The sequence below is a fragment of the Trachypithecus francoisi genome, unplaced genomic scaffold (assembly GCF_009764315.1).
Source record: "Trachypithecus francoisi isolate TF-2019V2 unplaced genomic scaffold, Tfra_2.0 Lachesis_group15, whole genome shotgun sequence".
Classification (NCBI taxonomy): domain Eukaryota; kingdom Metazoa; phylum Chordata; class Mammalia; order Primates; family Cercopithecidae; genus Trachypithecus; species Trachypithecus francoisi.
This window is the reverse complement of record NW_022681460.1, coordinates 99592494-99608129: the sequence shown is the minus strand read 5'-3', so window position 1 is coordinate 99608129 and position 15636 is coordinate 99592494. Positions and strand designations below refer to the sequence as shown.

The 15636-nt window shown below is 49.6% G+C and overlaps 2 protein-coding genes across 7 annotated transcripts in view; one reads left to right on the top strand and one right to left on the bottom strand.

Annotated features, from left to right (window-relative positions):
* NDE1 (nudE neurodevelopment protein 1) overlaps positions 1-15636 on the top strand; it is an 83716-nt gene that overhangs the window by 50278 nt on the left and 17802 nt on the right. The window lies entirely within an intron of this gene.
* The window catches only part of MYH11 (myosin heavy chain 11), a 155396-nt gene continuing 141717 nt past the window's right edge, over positions 1958-15636 (bottom strand). For 3 of the 6 annotated variants that reach the window (XM_033235631.1, XM_033235633.1, XM_033235632.1), the window contains 3 exons: positions 14275-14383; positions 14019-14191; positions 1958-2910 (listed from right to left, as the gene is read on the bottom strand). In XM_033235631.1, coding sequence (XP_033091522.1) covers positions 2778-2910; positions 14019-14191; positions 14275-14383 — 415 coding nt within the window. In that variant the 3' untranslated portion in view covers positions 1958-2777. Of the gene's footprint in view, positions 2911-7945; positions 7985-14014; positions 14192-14274; positions 14384-15636 lie in introns of those variants that run through there. The other 3 variants (XM_033235634.1, XM_033235635.1, XM_033235636.1) reach the window with 2 other exon arrangements.

Below are 15636 nucleotides of genomic sequence, written 5' to 3'. Positions count from 1 at the left end.
GAATTGCTTAAACCTGGGAGGCGGAGGTTGCAGTGAGCCAAGATGGCGCTCCGTGCTCCAGCCTGGGCAACAAAGCGAGACTCCGTCTCCAAAAAAAAAAAAAAAAAAAAAAAAAGTGGCATAAACCTCTGAGACTGTAGCCTGCTTCTTATTGAGATTTCTAGAGGTGTGTTTGAGTTTTCAGAGTAATTTTCCAGACCAACCAGCGTCAGTAGGAAATCTGTCCTCTTTTTGGCAAATTGCAATCATTGATTTTCCTGAGTCCCCTGGTGGGGTGAGGAGAATTCTGCCTCAGGACCCTGAGGGGTCTTTGGGGGTGGCCATGGTAATGCATCCACTAAGCAGGACTTCATTCAAAGTCATAATGAAGTAACTAGGGTGATCTTCAAGTAAGAATAAAGCACGAGATCGTTGTTGGAGGCTTCCTTGTCAAAGACATGAACACGAGATTTCCAACACACCACGGTGTGTCCACTCAACACTGCGTGTTAGGAACTGCTGCTGTCTGTTTGGGACACAAGTTAAAGAACACACTAATTTCTCGAGTGTGCCTGCAGCTCACGGCCTTCATTTGTTACTAAGTTATTTTCTGGAAGAACAGAAATTTCAGGTTGAAAGCAGAACTTTCCAAGTGCTACTGAAATTCCACAGAGAATTAAGCTGCGATGGTGGGTTTCTTACCCTAGAAACATTCTAACCTGTATCCATAAAAGATGTCCTTTTTATTTTTTTAAAAGATCAATAAAATCAAGAGAAGTGAATGTTGAACTGGTTTGGGCTGGTGGTCAAAGAGGCTTTGTATGTTTGTACTTCCATGTTTTCTCATAGAGTGGTGAAAAACTTTTTTTAGCCAAGTCATAAAATGTGAAAAAATCTTTTTAAAATTTTCTATTCAAGCTGAGTTTTTAGAAATGTACATGGGATATGTTTGTGCGTCATTCAAGGCATATTAGCATCTGGTCGCAGAGTGGCGTCCTCCGTTTCCATATTTCCTGTCTCCCAAATCTGTCTGATCCCACGGAGTTGGTGGTATACTGCATCGTTTGTGTTGAACAGAGCCTTGCAGGCATGTCTGTCTAAAACAAGCTGAAAGAAGGATAGGGTCTACAGCTTGTTTTTATGGCCCTTACTCTAAGAATGATTTATTACGTTTTTAAGGGTTGTTTTAAAAAAGATGAATATTCGGCCAGACCATATGTAGCCTGTAAACGCTAAAATATTATCTGACTGAGTGGTGGTGGTGTGTGAGACAGGGTCTTAACACCTAGGGTGCCGTGCAGTGGCGTGATCATAGCTCACTGCGGCCTCGAACTCATGGCTCACATCCTCCTGCCTCAGCCTTCCAAGTAGGTGGGAGTACAGGTGTGTGGACTATCCTGCCTGGTTTACTTAAAAAAACTTTTTTTTTTTTTTAATAGGGATGGGGGTCTCTCTTAGCCAGGCTGGTTTCCAACTCCTGGCCTCAAGTGATCTTCCCATCTCGGCCTCCCAAAGTGCTGGGATTACAGGTATGAGCCACTGTACCCAGCCACCATCTGACCTTTTCTAGAAAGTGCTGACGCATTGGGAAGACCTTGTGTTTTAACTTAAAAAATCAAGGAAATCCTGTGTTTTTCATATGATACTGGTTTTGATAAGTGAAGATGTTCTTCCCAGACATGTTCAAGGGCAGGGGGCAGTGGCCCTTGGACCACACATCCCCTTATTTCTCTTCCCCTGCCCTACCCGCCGAACGGCCCAATAACCCCCTTAGAGACAGTCTCACTTTGTGTCTCTGCTCTGCTCTTTTGCTGGCTGTAGGGTCATAGGCAATTGATTTCACCTCTCTAGGCCTCAGTTTCTCCATTCATGAAATAACCCTGACATCAGAGTGTCTTTGGGACAATGAAGCAGAACCCAGCTTTCTCCAGCTTCTTTTCCTCTCTAGAAGACAGCTCAACAGAAAAGCCAATGACTCTGTGATTTATAACCGTTTATTAGTGAAGGTGTTTGTAAGCACAGTCAGGGTGTAAACAGTGCAGCATTCCTGCTCCCCTCCGTGGGAGCAGCGTCTCCTTTTCAATTCATGTGGCTACAGAAGGCACTTGGTGAACTGTGCGTGTCTGAGGTGTGGAAACCAGGAGAGAAGGAAAGAAGTCTGAGAGGCCTGATGTGAGAAGTTGGAAAGGTTCGCAGGTTAGGGAATGAAGGGGGCGGGGGGGGGGGCGGTGACACCCGTTTTGGTGACTTTCTCCCCATTTCATGTAAACAAAATTGCCAGGGACCAGTTACCATGGATATGTTTTTCTAAAAACTCAATGTCTGCACAATCCATAGAACTGGAGGATGTGTCTGTTTCCTGTTGGGTTTTTCTCGTCTCTTACATCATACAAAGTTCAATTTATACCTTGAATACAGGGGTAGTGGGCGGGGTGGTGGTTGTTGAGACAGGATCTCTGTTGCCCAGGCTGGAGTACAGTGATGCAATTATAGCTCACTGCATTTTTGAACTCCTGGGCTCAGCGATCCTCCTGGCTCAGCCTCTGTAGTAGCTGGGACCACAGGCGTGTACCACCACGCCCAGCTTATTTTTAAATTTTTGGATAGACAAGGTTTCACTACGTTGCCCAGACTGGAGGGTGGTGGTTTTTATATTTCTTGTGTGAAAGGTGTCGGTGATGTTTGGAATTTGAGAATGGATTTAGACAATGCTAAGTACAGTCTGCTGGGTTTTGCTTTGTTTCGGGTTCTTTGGTTTTTGGTTTTTCTTGCCGTGGTGCAAAACGCCAGAAAGTTGCTTATTCACTGGCCTTGGTTCCATTGAAGTCTGCATCTCGAGTGTCCATTTCCTCCTCAGAACCGTCTGCATTTTCAATAACTCTACGTCCTCCAGATCTTCTAGAAGGAACGAAAGAGGTCTCGTTTCCTCGCCTGTGGGTTGTAAGAAAACATTTCTTTAGCAAAGAATCCTTCGTGGTTGGGATAGATTTTTTATAAATCTATTTTAAACTTGTAGCTGTAGTCCTATTGCAATATACATTTTTTTTTATGACAGAAAACACGGCACAAATAAGATGCAGATATTCAAATTGTAGTCAACAAATCCTGGCCAGTCTTAAGGCATGATTGATTGAATTTAATCAGCTGAAATTGGTTGTGGGGAGTGGAAAAGGTTTTTCAAAGCAAGACTATCTGCTTTTAAAAATGTCAGGCTTGGTCATTTGAGAACCCCTAGGATTCTGGTCTTGGATTTAGAATAGGAAAACCCCCAAAAACCAAGTAGGGGATTTTGTCTTCTGACTTTATTCATAGCCCATGGGGCAGAGATGGAGAGAACATACTGTTTTTCTTCTGGATGTCCTCACCCCTGTTCGCCTTAGAGGTGGATTTTCAAGGTTTGAATTGGAAGGTGAAATGGACAAGGGCAGCCTTGAGAGAGGGGGAGGTGAGGGACACAGAGGGGCTCCCTGGTTAAAAGGCAGGACAGCACCTCTTGCTAGTATGGAGCTTCCTGGACTGAGTCTTCCCCACTGCAGGGACTGCTGCATCTGTTTTGCTGACCGTGGAACACACCACACATGGCATAAAACAGGTGCCCAATGATTATTAGAAAAGGAGATGATACGTGTTAATCCAAGGTGGATTATTTTATTGAGATGAGGTCTTGATATTGTTGCCCAGGCTGGTCTTGAACTCCTGGGCTCAAGCAGTGCTCCTAACTTGGCCTCCCAAAGTGCTGGCATTACAGGTGTGGGCCACCACACCTGGCCTCCAAAGTGGATTTTAAAAAGTTTTAAGACAAGAGTCTCGGTCACCCGGGCTGGAGTGCAGTGGCATGATCTTGGCTCACTGCAACCTCCGCCTCCTGGGTTCCCGCAATCCTTAAACCTCAGCCTCCTGAGTAGCTGGGCATACAGGCACGCGCACACACACCACCACGCCTGGCTAATTTTTGTATTTTCAGTAGAGGGGGGATTTTGCCATGTGACGCGGACTGGTCTCGAACTCCTGGCCTCAAACAATCCACCTGTCTCAGCCTCTCACAGTGTTGGGATTAGAGGTGTGTGCCAGTGCGCCTGGCCTCCGAGGTGGATTTTAACTCCAGCCGGTAGGACACCCCTCTTTCTCTCCTTACTCCCATCTCTCTGCCCTGGTTCTCTAAGTTTATCACTTGGACTTCACAAGAAGGGCTGGTCATGTGAGGGGAGACTTTGGGTAGGAGGAAGGGAGTGGGCAGAAGGAGGAAAAATCAGACCCCGCCTTGCTGCTGACCTACACTGTTAGGAAGAAACACTTAACTCTCTTCAGCGATTGCAACAAATAATCATGTTGGGTTCTGGCCATGTGGCCCTGCTTGACCTGAATTGGAAGACAGGTCTTATTTTAGGACATCAAAAAAGCAAGCAGACTTTTGCTCCCTACACAAAGGCTGGACAAGAAGCCACAAGGATGAACACAACTCAGTGACTGATTCTTGAGTCAAAAGGAACAACTCAGCCGGGCACGGTGGCTCCCAGCACTTTGGGAGGCCGAATCGGGCGGATCACGAGGTCAGGAGATCGAGACCATCCTGGCTAACATGGTGGAACCCCGTCTCTACTAAAATACAAAAAAATTAGCCAGGTGTGGTGGCGGGCACCTATAGTCCCAGCTACTCGGAAGCTGAGGCAGGAGAATGGCATGAACCTGGGGGGTGGAGCTTGCAGTGAGCTGAGATGGTGCCACTGCACTCCAGCCTGGGCAACAGTGCGAGACTTCGTCTCAAAAAAAGGAACAACTCAGGTGAGATCAGAGGCATAAGCAAGACCCAGAGATTCATGATTGCTGAGAAGAGGAACTCCCAATATGACCCTTTTGTTGACAGAAGATGGGAGAGGCCCCAGCTGGGAAAGCCCACCTGGCTGTAAAGGATGGGGCTTCCGGCAGTGCAGGAATCAGGAATAAATACTTAAAAGTTGCAGCCACTCCAAAGTAAACACTCCTAGTCCAGCTTCAGAGAGAAGCTTCTGGACTTGTAGCCCTACTAGAGAACTCCATCCTTCTCTCTCTAGATATGACCCTCAAGTCTTTCTTTTAGCACTGTCTTCCAAGCACTTGACTCAGAAGGATCCCCAAATTCAGAGCAGACAGCAGCAGCAGTTTGGCCGTTCCCTGTACGCTCCTCACACAGCTCGCTTCCTTACAGTTTTAACTCCAGCTTCAAAACCTGATGGGCTGGCTGGGTGCAGCAGCTCATGCCTGTAATCCCAGCACTTTGGGAGGCAGAGGCGGGGTGGATCGCTTTTGAGGTCATTTGTTGGAGACCATCCTGGCCTACATGGTGAAACCCCATTTCTAGTAAAAATACAAAATTAGCCAGGCGTGGTGGTGGGCGCCTGTCATCCCAGCTACACAGGAGGCTGAGGCAGGAGAATCACTTGAACCCAGTAGGCAAAGGCTGCAATGAGCCAACATTGCGCCACTGCACTTCAGCCTGGGCGACAGCAAAGACTGTCTTTTTAAAAAAAAAAAAAAAGGCCAGGCGCGGTGGCTCAAGCCTGTAATCCCAGCACTTTGGGAGGCCGAGACGGGCGGATCACGAGGTCAGGAGATCGAGACCATCCTGGCTAACACGGTGAAACCCCGTCTCTACTAAAAAATACAAAAAACTAGCCGGGCGAGGTGGCGGGCGCCTGTAGTCCCAGCTACTCGGGAGGCTGAGGCAGGAGAATGGTGTAAACCCGGGAGGCGGAGCTTGCAGTGAGCTGAGATCCGGCCACTGCACTCCAGCCTGGGCGATAGAGCGAGACTCTGTCTCAAAAAAATAAAAAAATAAAAAAATAAAAAAACCCCAGGTGAGCTAACCTGGAGCTGGGAAGTAGTCCCTAACCTTTTCATTAGTGCTCCAGGCACATACTTTTTGGCTCTTGGAAGAGTCCATTTGCTAACTGGAAAAGCTTAATGGATAAATTTGCTCCCTTGCCTCCCTTGACCTAAGAAATATATTGTGCCCTGGGTCATTGGAAGCTGCTTGCTTGGCTGTCAGCCTGCAAGACACTCTGTTTTGGCTCACGTGCTTTTCTTGGAACTGGTTTCAAATCCTAGACCAAGGTTGGTACCAACTATACCTGTTACAGGAACTAAGGGACCCTCTCTCTCTAGAGGGTCAGATCCTGGAGAATCTGGTTTTTTGTGTGTGTGTGTGTTTTTTTTTTTTTTTGAGATGGAGTTTCACTGTCTCACCCAGGCTAGAGTGCAGTGGTGCAATCTTGGCTCACTGCAGCCTCTGCCTCCCAGGTTCAAGCGATTCTTTTGCCTCAGCCTTCTGAGTAACTGGGACTACATATGTGTGCCACCTCACCTGGCTAATTTTTGTATTTTTCGGAGAGACGAGGTTTCACCATGTTGGCCAGGCTGGTCTTGAATTCCTGACCTCAAGTGATCCATCTGCCTCGGTCTCCCAAAGTGCTGGGATTATAGGCGTGAGACACTGCACCTGGCCTAGCATTTGCATTCTATTCCTGGACCCAGCTTATCCAAGGCCTCAGGAATCAACTTGAATGTAAGCACCTGCTGCTTTGCAAGGACTTGGTTTCCCACTGACTGGTGGGTTCTGCACTTCAGCCAACCCTGGAATTCGGCTTATCCTGTGATCCCAATGAGCCAGCAGGAGAGCTGCTCGAAGTGTCCCAGAGCCTCATCTGCTCCCCCACAAAAGTGGCTCTTAACAAGACCTCACCCCATGCTAAAATTTAAGCATTTTGGTGGTGACAGCAAAACTGAGATTCTCCAAAAATGAAGATGCACACAAATGACGGTTTGGCCTCTCCATGAGGTGAAAGAAGTCAGATCCACATTGCCTAACTTCACCTATGAAAAGTAGTTCATCATGCCTGTAATCCCAGCATTTGGGGAGGCCAAGATGCACGGATCACCTGAAGTCAGGAGTTGGAGATCAACCGGCCAACCTGGTGATATCCTATCTCTAATAAAAATACAAAAATTAGCTGGGCGAGGTGGCGGGTTCTTGTAATCCCAGCTACTCAGAAGGCTGAGGTAGGAGAATCGCTTGAATCTGGGAGGCGGAGGTTGCGGTGAGCCAAGATTGCGCCATTGCACTCCAGCCTGGGAGACAGCGGGACTCCGTCTCAAAAAACAAAAAACGTTTTTCAAGTCCCAGAGAAGCAGAGACCTCTTTGTGCTTTCTTGGGAAGGGCCCTGTGTGCATCCTCGAGTCTTGGGTGTCCATTCCCCATTCCCTGAACATGGACGTGCCCATGAAGTCTCCAGAAAAGGCTCTGCCAGGACTGTGCTTGGCTTTGCGGTGGTCAGCTTCCACCCCATGTGCTGAAAATGCAGTTTGTAGTTAGACATCACTCAAGCCACGTGCAGCCCCCGGCATTTGTCAGACATCGCAGTGAGCTCATTTCCTTTGCGGACAAGCCTGTGAAAGCTGAATTGTGGGAGGACTGGTTGCTGCGCTGTAGTTACCATGAACTTTGTGATTTCTGACTTGTGACCCAGACCAGCTAACTAGAAGCCAGGTACATTCTCTAGGAATGTGCCCAGATAGTGGAACTGTCCTATTCACTCAGTGGAGTATCTTCACTGGACAAGGAAGGACAGCACTGCTGAGTGCCCTAACAGTGTAAGAGTGGCTTTTGGCATGAAGAAAAATCCAAGCCACACACAGCCTCTGACATCTCGTCAAGATGCAGTGATAAGGGCACACTGTTGGGTGTCATGTCACATGCACTGCCCAGAGGCAGGAAGGACAGTGGGTCAAGAGATGAGGTCAAGTTGTCATCCTGATCTTGGTTTCAATGAATGACAGCTTTGCACTAAGATATCCAAGCCTTCAGATTTTGCAGGAATCTCGTGGAAATGTGCAAGGGTTTAAAAATCGGGGTGGGCAGAGGAGCGCACTGGGCAGAAAGGAAATGGATACTGAGACAACACATAGCTTGCGAAGCTGAAGGCGTGATACCTGGTGCATCATTGCGAAGTTTCCTGTGGGGGTGGCCCTCTGAAACAGAGAGAATCCCCGGAGGTTACCATCAACAAACGAAAAGGAGCCCAGTGAAGTATCTTCTTAATTGTTAAAGACATTTGCTTTAAGAATTAAAGGCACTCTTTTTTTGAGACGGAGTCTCGCTCTGTCACCCAGGCTGGAGTGCAGGGCTGCGATCTTGGTTCACTGCAACCTCTAAGTCCCGGATTCAAGCGATCCCCTCACCTCAGCCTTGTGAGTAGCTAGGATTACAGGCATGCCCCACCATGCTTGGCTAATTTTTGTATTTTTAGTATAGATGGGGTTGCACTATGTTGGCCAGGCTGGTCTCGAACTCCTGACATCAAGTGATCCTCCTGCCTTGGCCTCCCAAAGTGTGGGATTTGGGATTACATGCATGAACCACCACACCTGGCACTAAAGGCATCCTTAAGTCAACCTTGCAGTGAATCATCTGATGCCAAGAGCCCTTGGTGAGGCTGGTACATGAAAGGATAAGCAGTTTTTTGATACTCTGTCACCCAGGATGGAGTGTAGTGGCGTGATCTATCTCTGCTCACTGCAACCTCCGCCTCCTGGGTTCAAGTGATTCTCCTGCCACAGCCTCCCAAGTAGCTGGGATTACAGGCATGCACCACCATGGCCGGCTAATTTTTGTATTTTTAGTAGAGATGGAGTTTCACCACGTTGGCCAGGCTGGTCTCAAACTCCTGACCTCAGGTGATCCACCCACCTCGGCCTCCCAGAGTGCCGAGATAACAGGTGTGAGCCACCGCACCCGGCCTAGTTTTTTAAATAGAAAGGAGAATGTCTGTCCTTTAGAGCTACTTTTAAGAACCTCCTATAAATCCCATGATTGCATACCTGTTCAGGGAAGTAAAAGCATTTGAGCAAGCTAGTTTGAAAAATCAGTGTCTGAACAGAAGCCAAAAGCCCCAGGCAAGGCACCTGCAGCCACATCTCCCTTGATTTATGATTAGTTGCTCTTCATTCGCTTTGGGGCCTCCAGCAAGAGGGGAGAGGTGGAGGCTTTGTGCAGCTCTTGTCGGAGGTAACCGGCAATGTACCAAGTGGTAGGTAAGTGGGTCTGGCTTTAGAGTAAGGCTTGCGTTGAGATGGGTCTGGCTGATAAAACTTGGTGAAATTTGCACTGCAATTCCTTCTTGGCTGAGGAGCCAGGTATGCTTACCAACCTCCCTTAGGGCCCTAGTGCCCAGTTTTATGTTTTTGTGCCCCTAAAAAAGAAGGCAGGACAGACCTTCGACCTGCATTACGTGTGTTCATGTCGGAACTGGCAAAAACGGTCTTTTTGTCCAACTCTGCCCTTGGCTGCCCAAAAAGGCTCAAGTGTCTGGGACAGAGTCCACAGGGGATATCCAGTGTGTGCTCAAGAATCACTGGGCCAGCCGGGCGCAGTGGCTCATGCCTGTAACCTCAGCACTTTGGGAGGCCAAGGCAGGCAGATCATGTGAGGCCAGGAGGTTGAGACCAGCCTGGACAACATGGTAAAACCCTGTCTCTACTAAACATACAAAAATTAGCCAGACATGGTGGTGCACTCCTGAATCCCAGCTACTTGAGAGGCTGAGGCAGGAGAAGTGCTTGAACCCGTGAGGCGGAGGTTGCAGTGAGCTGGGATCACGCCATTGCACTCCAGCCTGGCGACAGAGCTAGACTCTGTCTAAAAATAAAAAAAATTAAAATCACTGGGCCTGAGAAAGGGAACCAGAGACAGCAGTGGGGTAGAGAGTCAGAGTGGCTGTGTCCCCATGCCTCAGCCCAGCCACTCAGGAGGGGCAGGAGAACCGGTTGCCAGCAGAGCATGTCCAAGGGGTTTTTTTTTTTTTTTTTTTGGGACAGAGTCTTGCTCTGAAGGCTGGAGTGTAGTGGCGTAATCTTGGCTCACTGCAGCCTCCACCTCCTGGGTTGCAAGTGAGTCTCCTGCCTCGGCCTCCCGAGTAGCTGGGATTACAGTCATCCGCCACCACACCCAGCTAACTTTTGTGCTTTTAGTAGAGATGGGGTTTCACCTGGTTGGCCAGGCTGGTCTCAAACTCCTGACCTCAGGTGACCCACCCACCTCAGCCACCCGAAGTGCTGGGATTACAGGCGAGAGCCACCGCACCTGGCTCCTAGGAGTCTTTACAGTGACAACGGCTCTCCCTCAACCATGGGAGATGCTTCCAGGCCCCAGCTGTACTGTGGGAGCTTAGGCCTGGTTTCTCTCCTGTCCATGGGGGGCCAACAAGCCCACACCCTGCAGCGAGTGGGGCTCTTCCTTGAAGGCTTGGTGCCCTGCTTCAGCTGCTCTCTTCCCTTTTTCAGAGGGTTTGGATTTTCCCGTCTCGTGCAGTGGTCCCCAAACTCTAGAAGTGATCTCAGATGGCTTCCAGGCATGCTATCCGGTAACTGAACTGCACCCTGAGAAAGCCATTTCCTTTCCAATTTTTTTAAAACAGGTCTATTATGTCAGAGAGAGTCTATTTGGGGCTAATGGCTGTTGTCACTCCCTTTATAATGGAGAAGTAGCCTTCAGGTCTTGGTGATGAAGTTGTGGCCACAGTAGCTAGATACTGAACTTGATACTCTTTTCATTGTATTAATTTCATTGTGACTGGTTGATAGAGGTGATGCTGGTTTAAATATATAGGGGTGGTATGTTTTATTTGCAATTACATGCATGTATGATTAAAACTTAATTAAAAAGAAAAGATCAAGTCATCGGTATTAAAGGTGGTAAGAGGTTTAGCACATGGCTGTGGTGGCATGAGAATGAAGCGGGGGAAATATCTAGGACCCGAGGGATAAAGGTTCACTTTGCCTGGTGCTGTCCTAGACGTTGGAGTTTTTTTTTTGAGATGGAATTTTGCTCTGTCACCCAGGCTGAAGTGCAGTGACACAACCTCGGCTAACCCCTGCCTCCCAGCTTCAAGTGATCCTCCTGCCTCAGCCTCCCGAGTAGCTGGGATTACAGGCGCGCGCCACCACACCTGGCTGATTTTTGTATTTTTAGGGAACGGCGTTTCACCATGTTGGTCAGGCTGGCCTTGAACTCCTGACCTCCGGTGATCTACCTGTGTTGGCCTCCCAAAGTGCTGGGATTACAGGGGTGAGCCAGTGTACCCAGCCTGGGCAGGATTGTTTCGGGCAAGTTGACCAGATTCTCCCATAGATGGGATGTAGGGCATAAAGGAGACAAAAATGTTAAGAAGGATCACGAGGTTTGTGATCTGAATTGTTGGCACCTTCATTTTAGCTGCTTGGCTGGAGAGAGGGGCCAGTTTGGGAGTGAAGAGGTTCATTCAGTCAGGGCTTGGGGTACAGCACGTTTGGTGTGAGCTGCCTATAGTCATCCATGTGGGAATGGGAGGCCAGTCTGAGGTTCTAGGAAGAAGCTAGGGCTTCTGAAAGATGAACTCAGGAGTCATTAGATACAGATGGAATTCTAAAGTGCGAAGACTAGTTGAGCCTCTCACCTAGAACAGGGGACGGAGATGAAAAGAGAACTAAGGCCGGGTGCGGTGGCTCACGCCTGTAATCCCAGCACTTTGGGAGGCCGAGGCAGGTGGATCACGAGGTCAGGAGTTCAAGACCAGCCTGAGCAACATGGTGAAACCCATCTCTACTAAAAATACAAAAATTAGCCGAAAATAGCTTGAACCAGGAGGCGTAGGTTGCAGTGAGCTGAGATAGGGCTACTGCACTCCAGCCTGGGCAACAGCGCAAGACTGCATCTCAAAAGAGAACTAAGTTGATACCCTAGGGCGCTCCGGTGGTAAGCAGGTTTTGAGATGAGGGATAACCCCACAGATCGGGGGGACAAGCAGGCAAGAATGGTGTCTGGGAAGTCCAGGGAAGCAAGTGAATCAGGCCAGAAGCATGATGGGCTGCGTCACGTGCTGCTGCCCTGTCAGAGGACATCTGGCCATTGGTGTCGCCCACGGGAGGCTTCTGGGAAAGTGATGGGTGGGGGCAAGGGGAACCAGCAGCTCTTCAGTCTTTTTTTTTTTTTTTTTTTTTTTGAGACCGAGTCTCATTCTGTCACCCAGGCTGGACTGCAACCTCTGTCTCCTGATTTTAAGCCATTCTTGTGCCTCAGTCTCCTGAGTAGCTGGGATTACAGGCATGTGCTGCCACACCTAATTTTTATAATTTTTGGTAGAGACGGGGTTTCGGCATTCACATACAGTTTTGTAGTAAGGGTAGCAAGGTAGATGTGGGGCTAAGAGGTTATTCCATTTGCTGATGGAGCAAATGAAAGAGAAAACCTTGCAAAGTAAGGATTTTTGGAGCCATGTGCTTGAGTGAACAAGAGGGCTGGGTCCAATGGAGGTGTTGGCCTTGGTTGGTGCCAGAGGGTTCAGCACAGAAATGGAAAAAAAGTAGAAGTGTGCAGAGGTGCAGGGAGGTAGGGTGATGAGGCAGTGGGAGCTTGTGCATGTTTCATGATCATTTCTGCTTTTGATTTGAGTAGGAAGTAAGGTCCCCAGCTGAGAGTGACAATGGGGAGGAGCGATAATAAGTTTAAAGAAAAAGTGAAGAGAGCAGAGAGAGAAGATAAGGGAGGTGTGTGGGAGACCCCTGAGCAAGGCCTGCTCTGTGGGAAAAGGTGGAGAACGGGTTTTGGGTTTTTTGAGACAGGGTCTCACTCTCTCATCCAGGGTAAGTGCAGTGGCTAGATCATGGCTCACTGCAGCCGTGACTTCTGGGGCTCCACTGATCCTCACACGTCTGCCTCCTGAGTAGCTGGGATTTTAGGTGTGCGCCATCACGCCTGGCTGATTTTTGTTTGTTTGCTTTTTGTGGAGATGGGGTCTTGCTGCTCTTGAACTCCTGAGCTGAAAGCCATCCACCTGCCTTGGACTCCCAAAGTGCTGGGTTAAAGGTGTGAGCCCTGTGCCCGGCCAAGTCTTGAGTTTCATTTGGGTTGTGCTTTCACCAAGTGATTGCAGCAATGCAAGAGGGGGAACCAGCTGTTGAGGTTCCGCGACGGGGGTTACTAGACGGTTGGTTTGGAACTGGGTCAGAGGCTGATGGCATTGAGGGAGTGAAGACCCCATTGGGGACAGAGCCAAAGAAAGGTGGCGCCAGGCAGACAATGAGATTCCTGAGGGTCAAATCGTGAGGGCTCCTAGGAGCACTGGTTAGGCTGGTAGAAGCAGCAGGATCACCCGGAAAGTCAAGGATGGCAGAGGCTGTGTTGCCCACGTGGATGTTGAAATCATGGACAACTGTGAGGAGTGGCGTGGGAGACAGGAAGCCCAGAGCTAAAACCTCCAGGGAGCCAATTGGGATGGATGGACAGGGTGGTGGAAGCAGCCCTTGGAAACAGTAGGGACACACCCCAAGGTACCAGAGGCGTGGGAGAGAAAACAGCCCCCACTCCACTGACAGAAGGAATTCTCAGTGGGGTGGGGGGGCAGCTGTACCCTCCCATCTCTAGAGGACTTCTGGCAACACCTAGAGACATTTTTGGTTGTCACATTGCAGGGTGGTGGAGTGGGGGACTACTGCAGCCGGTGGGTAGAGGCCAGGAATGTAAGCACCTGCTACTTTTCAGGGATCTTTTTCCCACTGACGGGAATGCTGGACAGCCCCCATACCCGAGAATAATGCAGCCCAGATGGCAGCAGTGCCAAGGGGGAGAAAGGAGGAGCAGAGCATGTCAGGAAGGAGGTGAAGTGCCAGGGGGCGGTGTTGCAGCTTCAGTGGATGCCATGAAGACTCAGTGATGCAATGAAGGAGAGGCTGGAGGAGACAGTGGGGATAGCCCCTTCCTCCTCCTCACCTGGAGGACGGGATGGGAGATGGTCAATCGTTAAAGAAACTAGAAGGTAAGCTGTTACCAGGCAGGGCCCTGGTCTGATTGGGGCCTGCCTCAGTGCCTGGCCCACACTAAGCTTAGTGATTGAGGAGGAGCAGGAATAAACCACAGCAGGGAGTGGTGGCTGTGGGCACAGGGGGCGTTTGCAGGTCGAAGGGAGCCTGAGCCCCCAGCACTTCCCTCTGGCCTGAGAGACAGGGTCTTCCTGGGCCGTGGGCTCCTCACCTGAGCTTGCTCTTGAGCGCGTTCACCTCGCGGCCCATGGCTTCGTTGCTCTCCGTGGCCTCATCCAGCTCCCGCTGCAGCTTCCTGCGGTTGGCGTTGATGCGCTGGGACTCCTCCTCGGCCTCCTCCAGCTGCCTCTTGAGCTGCTTGACCCTGGCATTGCCTTTCTCTGCCTGTCGAGGAGAGTTGGAGGGGTGGGTAGGGGAGGCCGGCTGCGGGGCTGGGGGCTCGAGGGAGGCTGGGCTGCGGGGGCTACCTGCTCCTTGTACTGCTCGGCCATCTTGCGCTCGTCCTCCACCTGCAGCAAGACTTCCTTCAGCTTCTTGTCTTTCTGCTTCAGCGACTTGGCGGCCGCCTGTTTCTCTCTGCAAACAGCAAGGAAAACAGGTGGTTTCAGAGGAGGGTGGCACCCCTTGCACCTGGTGTGTCACCTGGAGGTGGCATCTTGAGTGCTCTCCTGAGCCCCACATGTGGACTCCTCTCAAGGATCCATCAGATGGTAGAATAGTATTCAGCCCTGAAAAAGAATAAAGTATGAACGCACGCCCCAGCATGCATGAGCCTGGAATCCTTGCCAAGTTAAAGAAGACACATAGCAGACCACGTAGTTTGTGATTCCATTGATAACAAATGTCCAGAATAGATAAATCCATAGAGACAGAAGGTAGATGTTGGTTGCCAGGGACTGAAAGGAGTGGCTAAAGGGCATGGGGTTTCTATTTTTGTGTGGGGAGACAAGGTCTTGCTGTCACCCAGGCTGGAGTGCAGTGGTGCTCCAATGCCTGCTCTCCCCCCTACTTCATAGTTCACTGCAGCCTTGAGCTCCTGGCTCAAGCAATCCTCCCACCTCAGCCTCCCAGATAGCTGGGACTACAGGCGTACACCACCATGCTCAGACTTTCTAAAAGTTTTTCATAGAAATGGAGTCTCTGGCCAGGCGTGGTGGCTCACGCCTGTAATCCCAGTATTTTGGGAGGCCGAGGTGGGCAGATCACCTGGGGTCAGGAGTTCGAGACCAGCCTGAGGCAGCATGGCAAAACCCCATCTTTACTAAAAAATACAGTTATTAGCTAGGTATGGTGGTATGCACCTGCAGTCCCAACTACTTGGGAGGCTAAGGCGGAAGAATTGCTTGAACCCAGGAGGTGGAGGTTGCAGTGAGCTGAGATTGCACCACTGTACACCAGCCTGGGAAACAGTGAGACTGTGTCTCAAAAAAAAAAAAAAAGTCTCGCTATGCTGCCCAGACTGGTCTCAAAATCCTGGATTCAAGTGCTGCTCCCACCCACCTCAGCCTCCCGAAATGCCGGGATCATGGGCATGAGCGACCACATTGGGCCTGGGGTTTCTTTTTGAGCTGATGCAAATGTTCTCAAATTAACTGGTGTTCGTTTTACATGTTTGTGAATATACAATAGCCCTTGAATTGCACACTTTAAATGGGTGCATTGCAGGGCATGTGAGTTACCGAAAACACTGCTAGAAGAGAATGGGTGAGAATCCTTAGAATCCAATGGTAAGAAATGTGCTGTGATCTTATGCCTCATTCGACCCATAATTAAGAAGCCTTCCAGTGTGTACCGAATGAGTTGCCGGTTGGACTTTTGTTTTTGGGGTT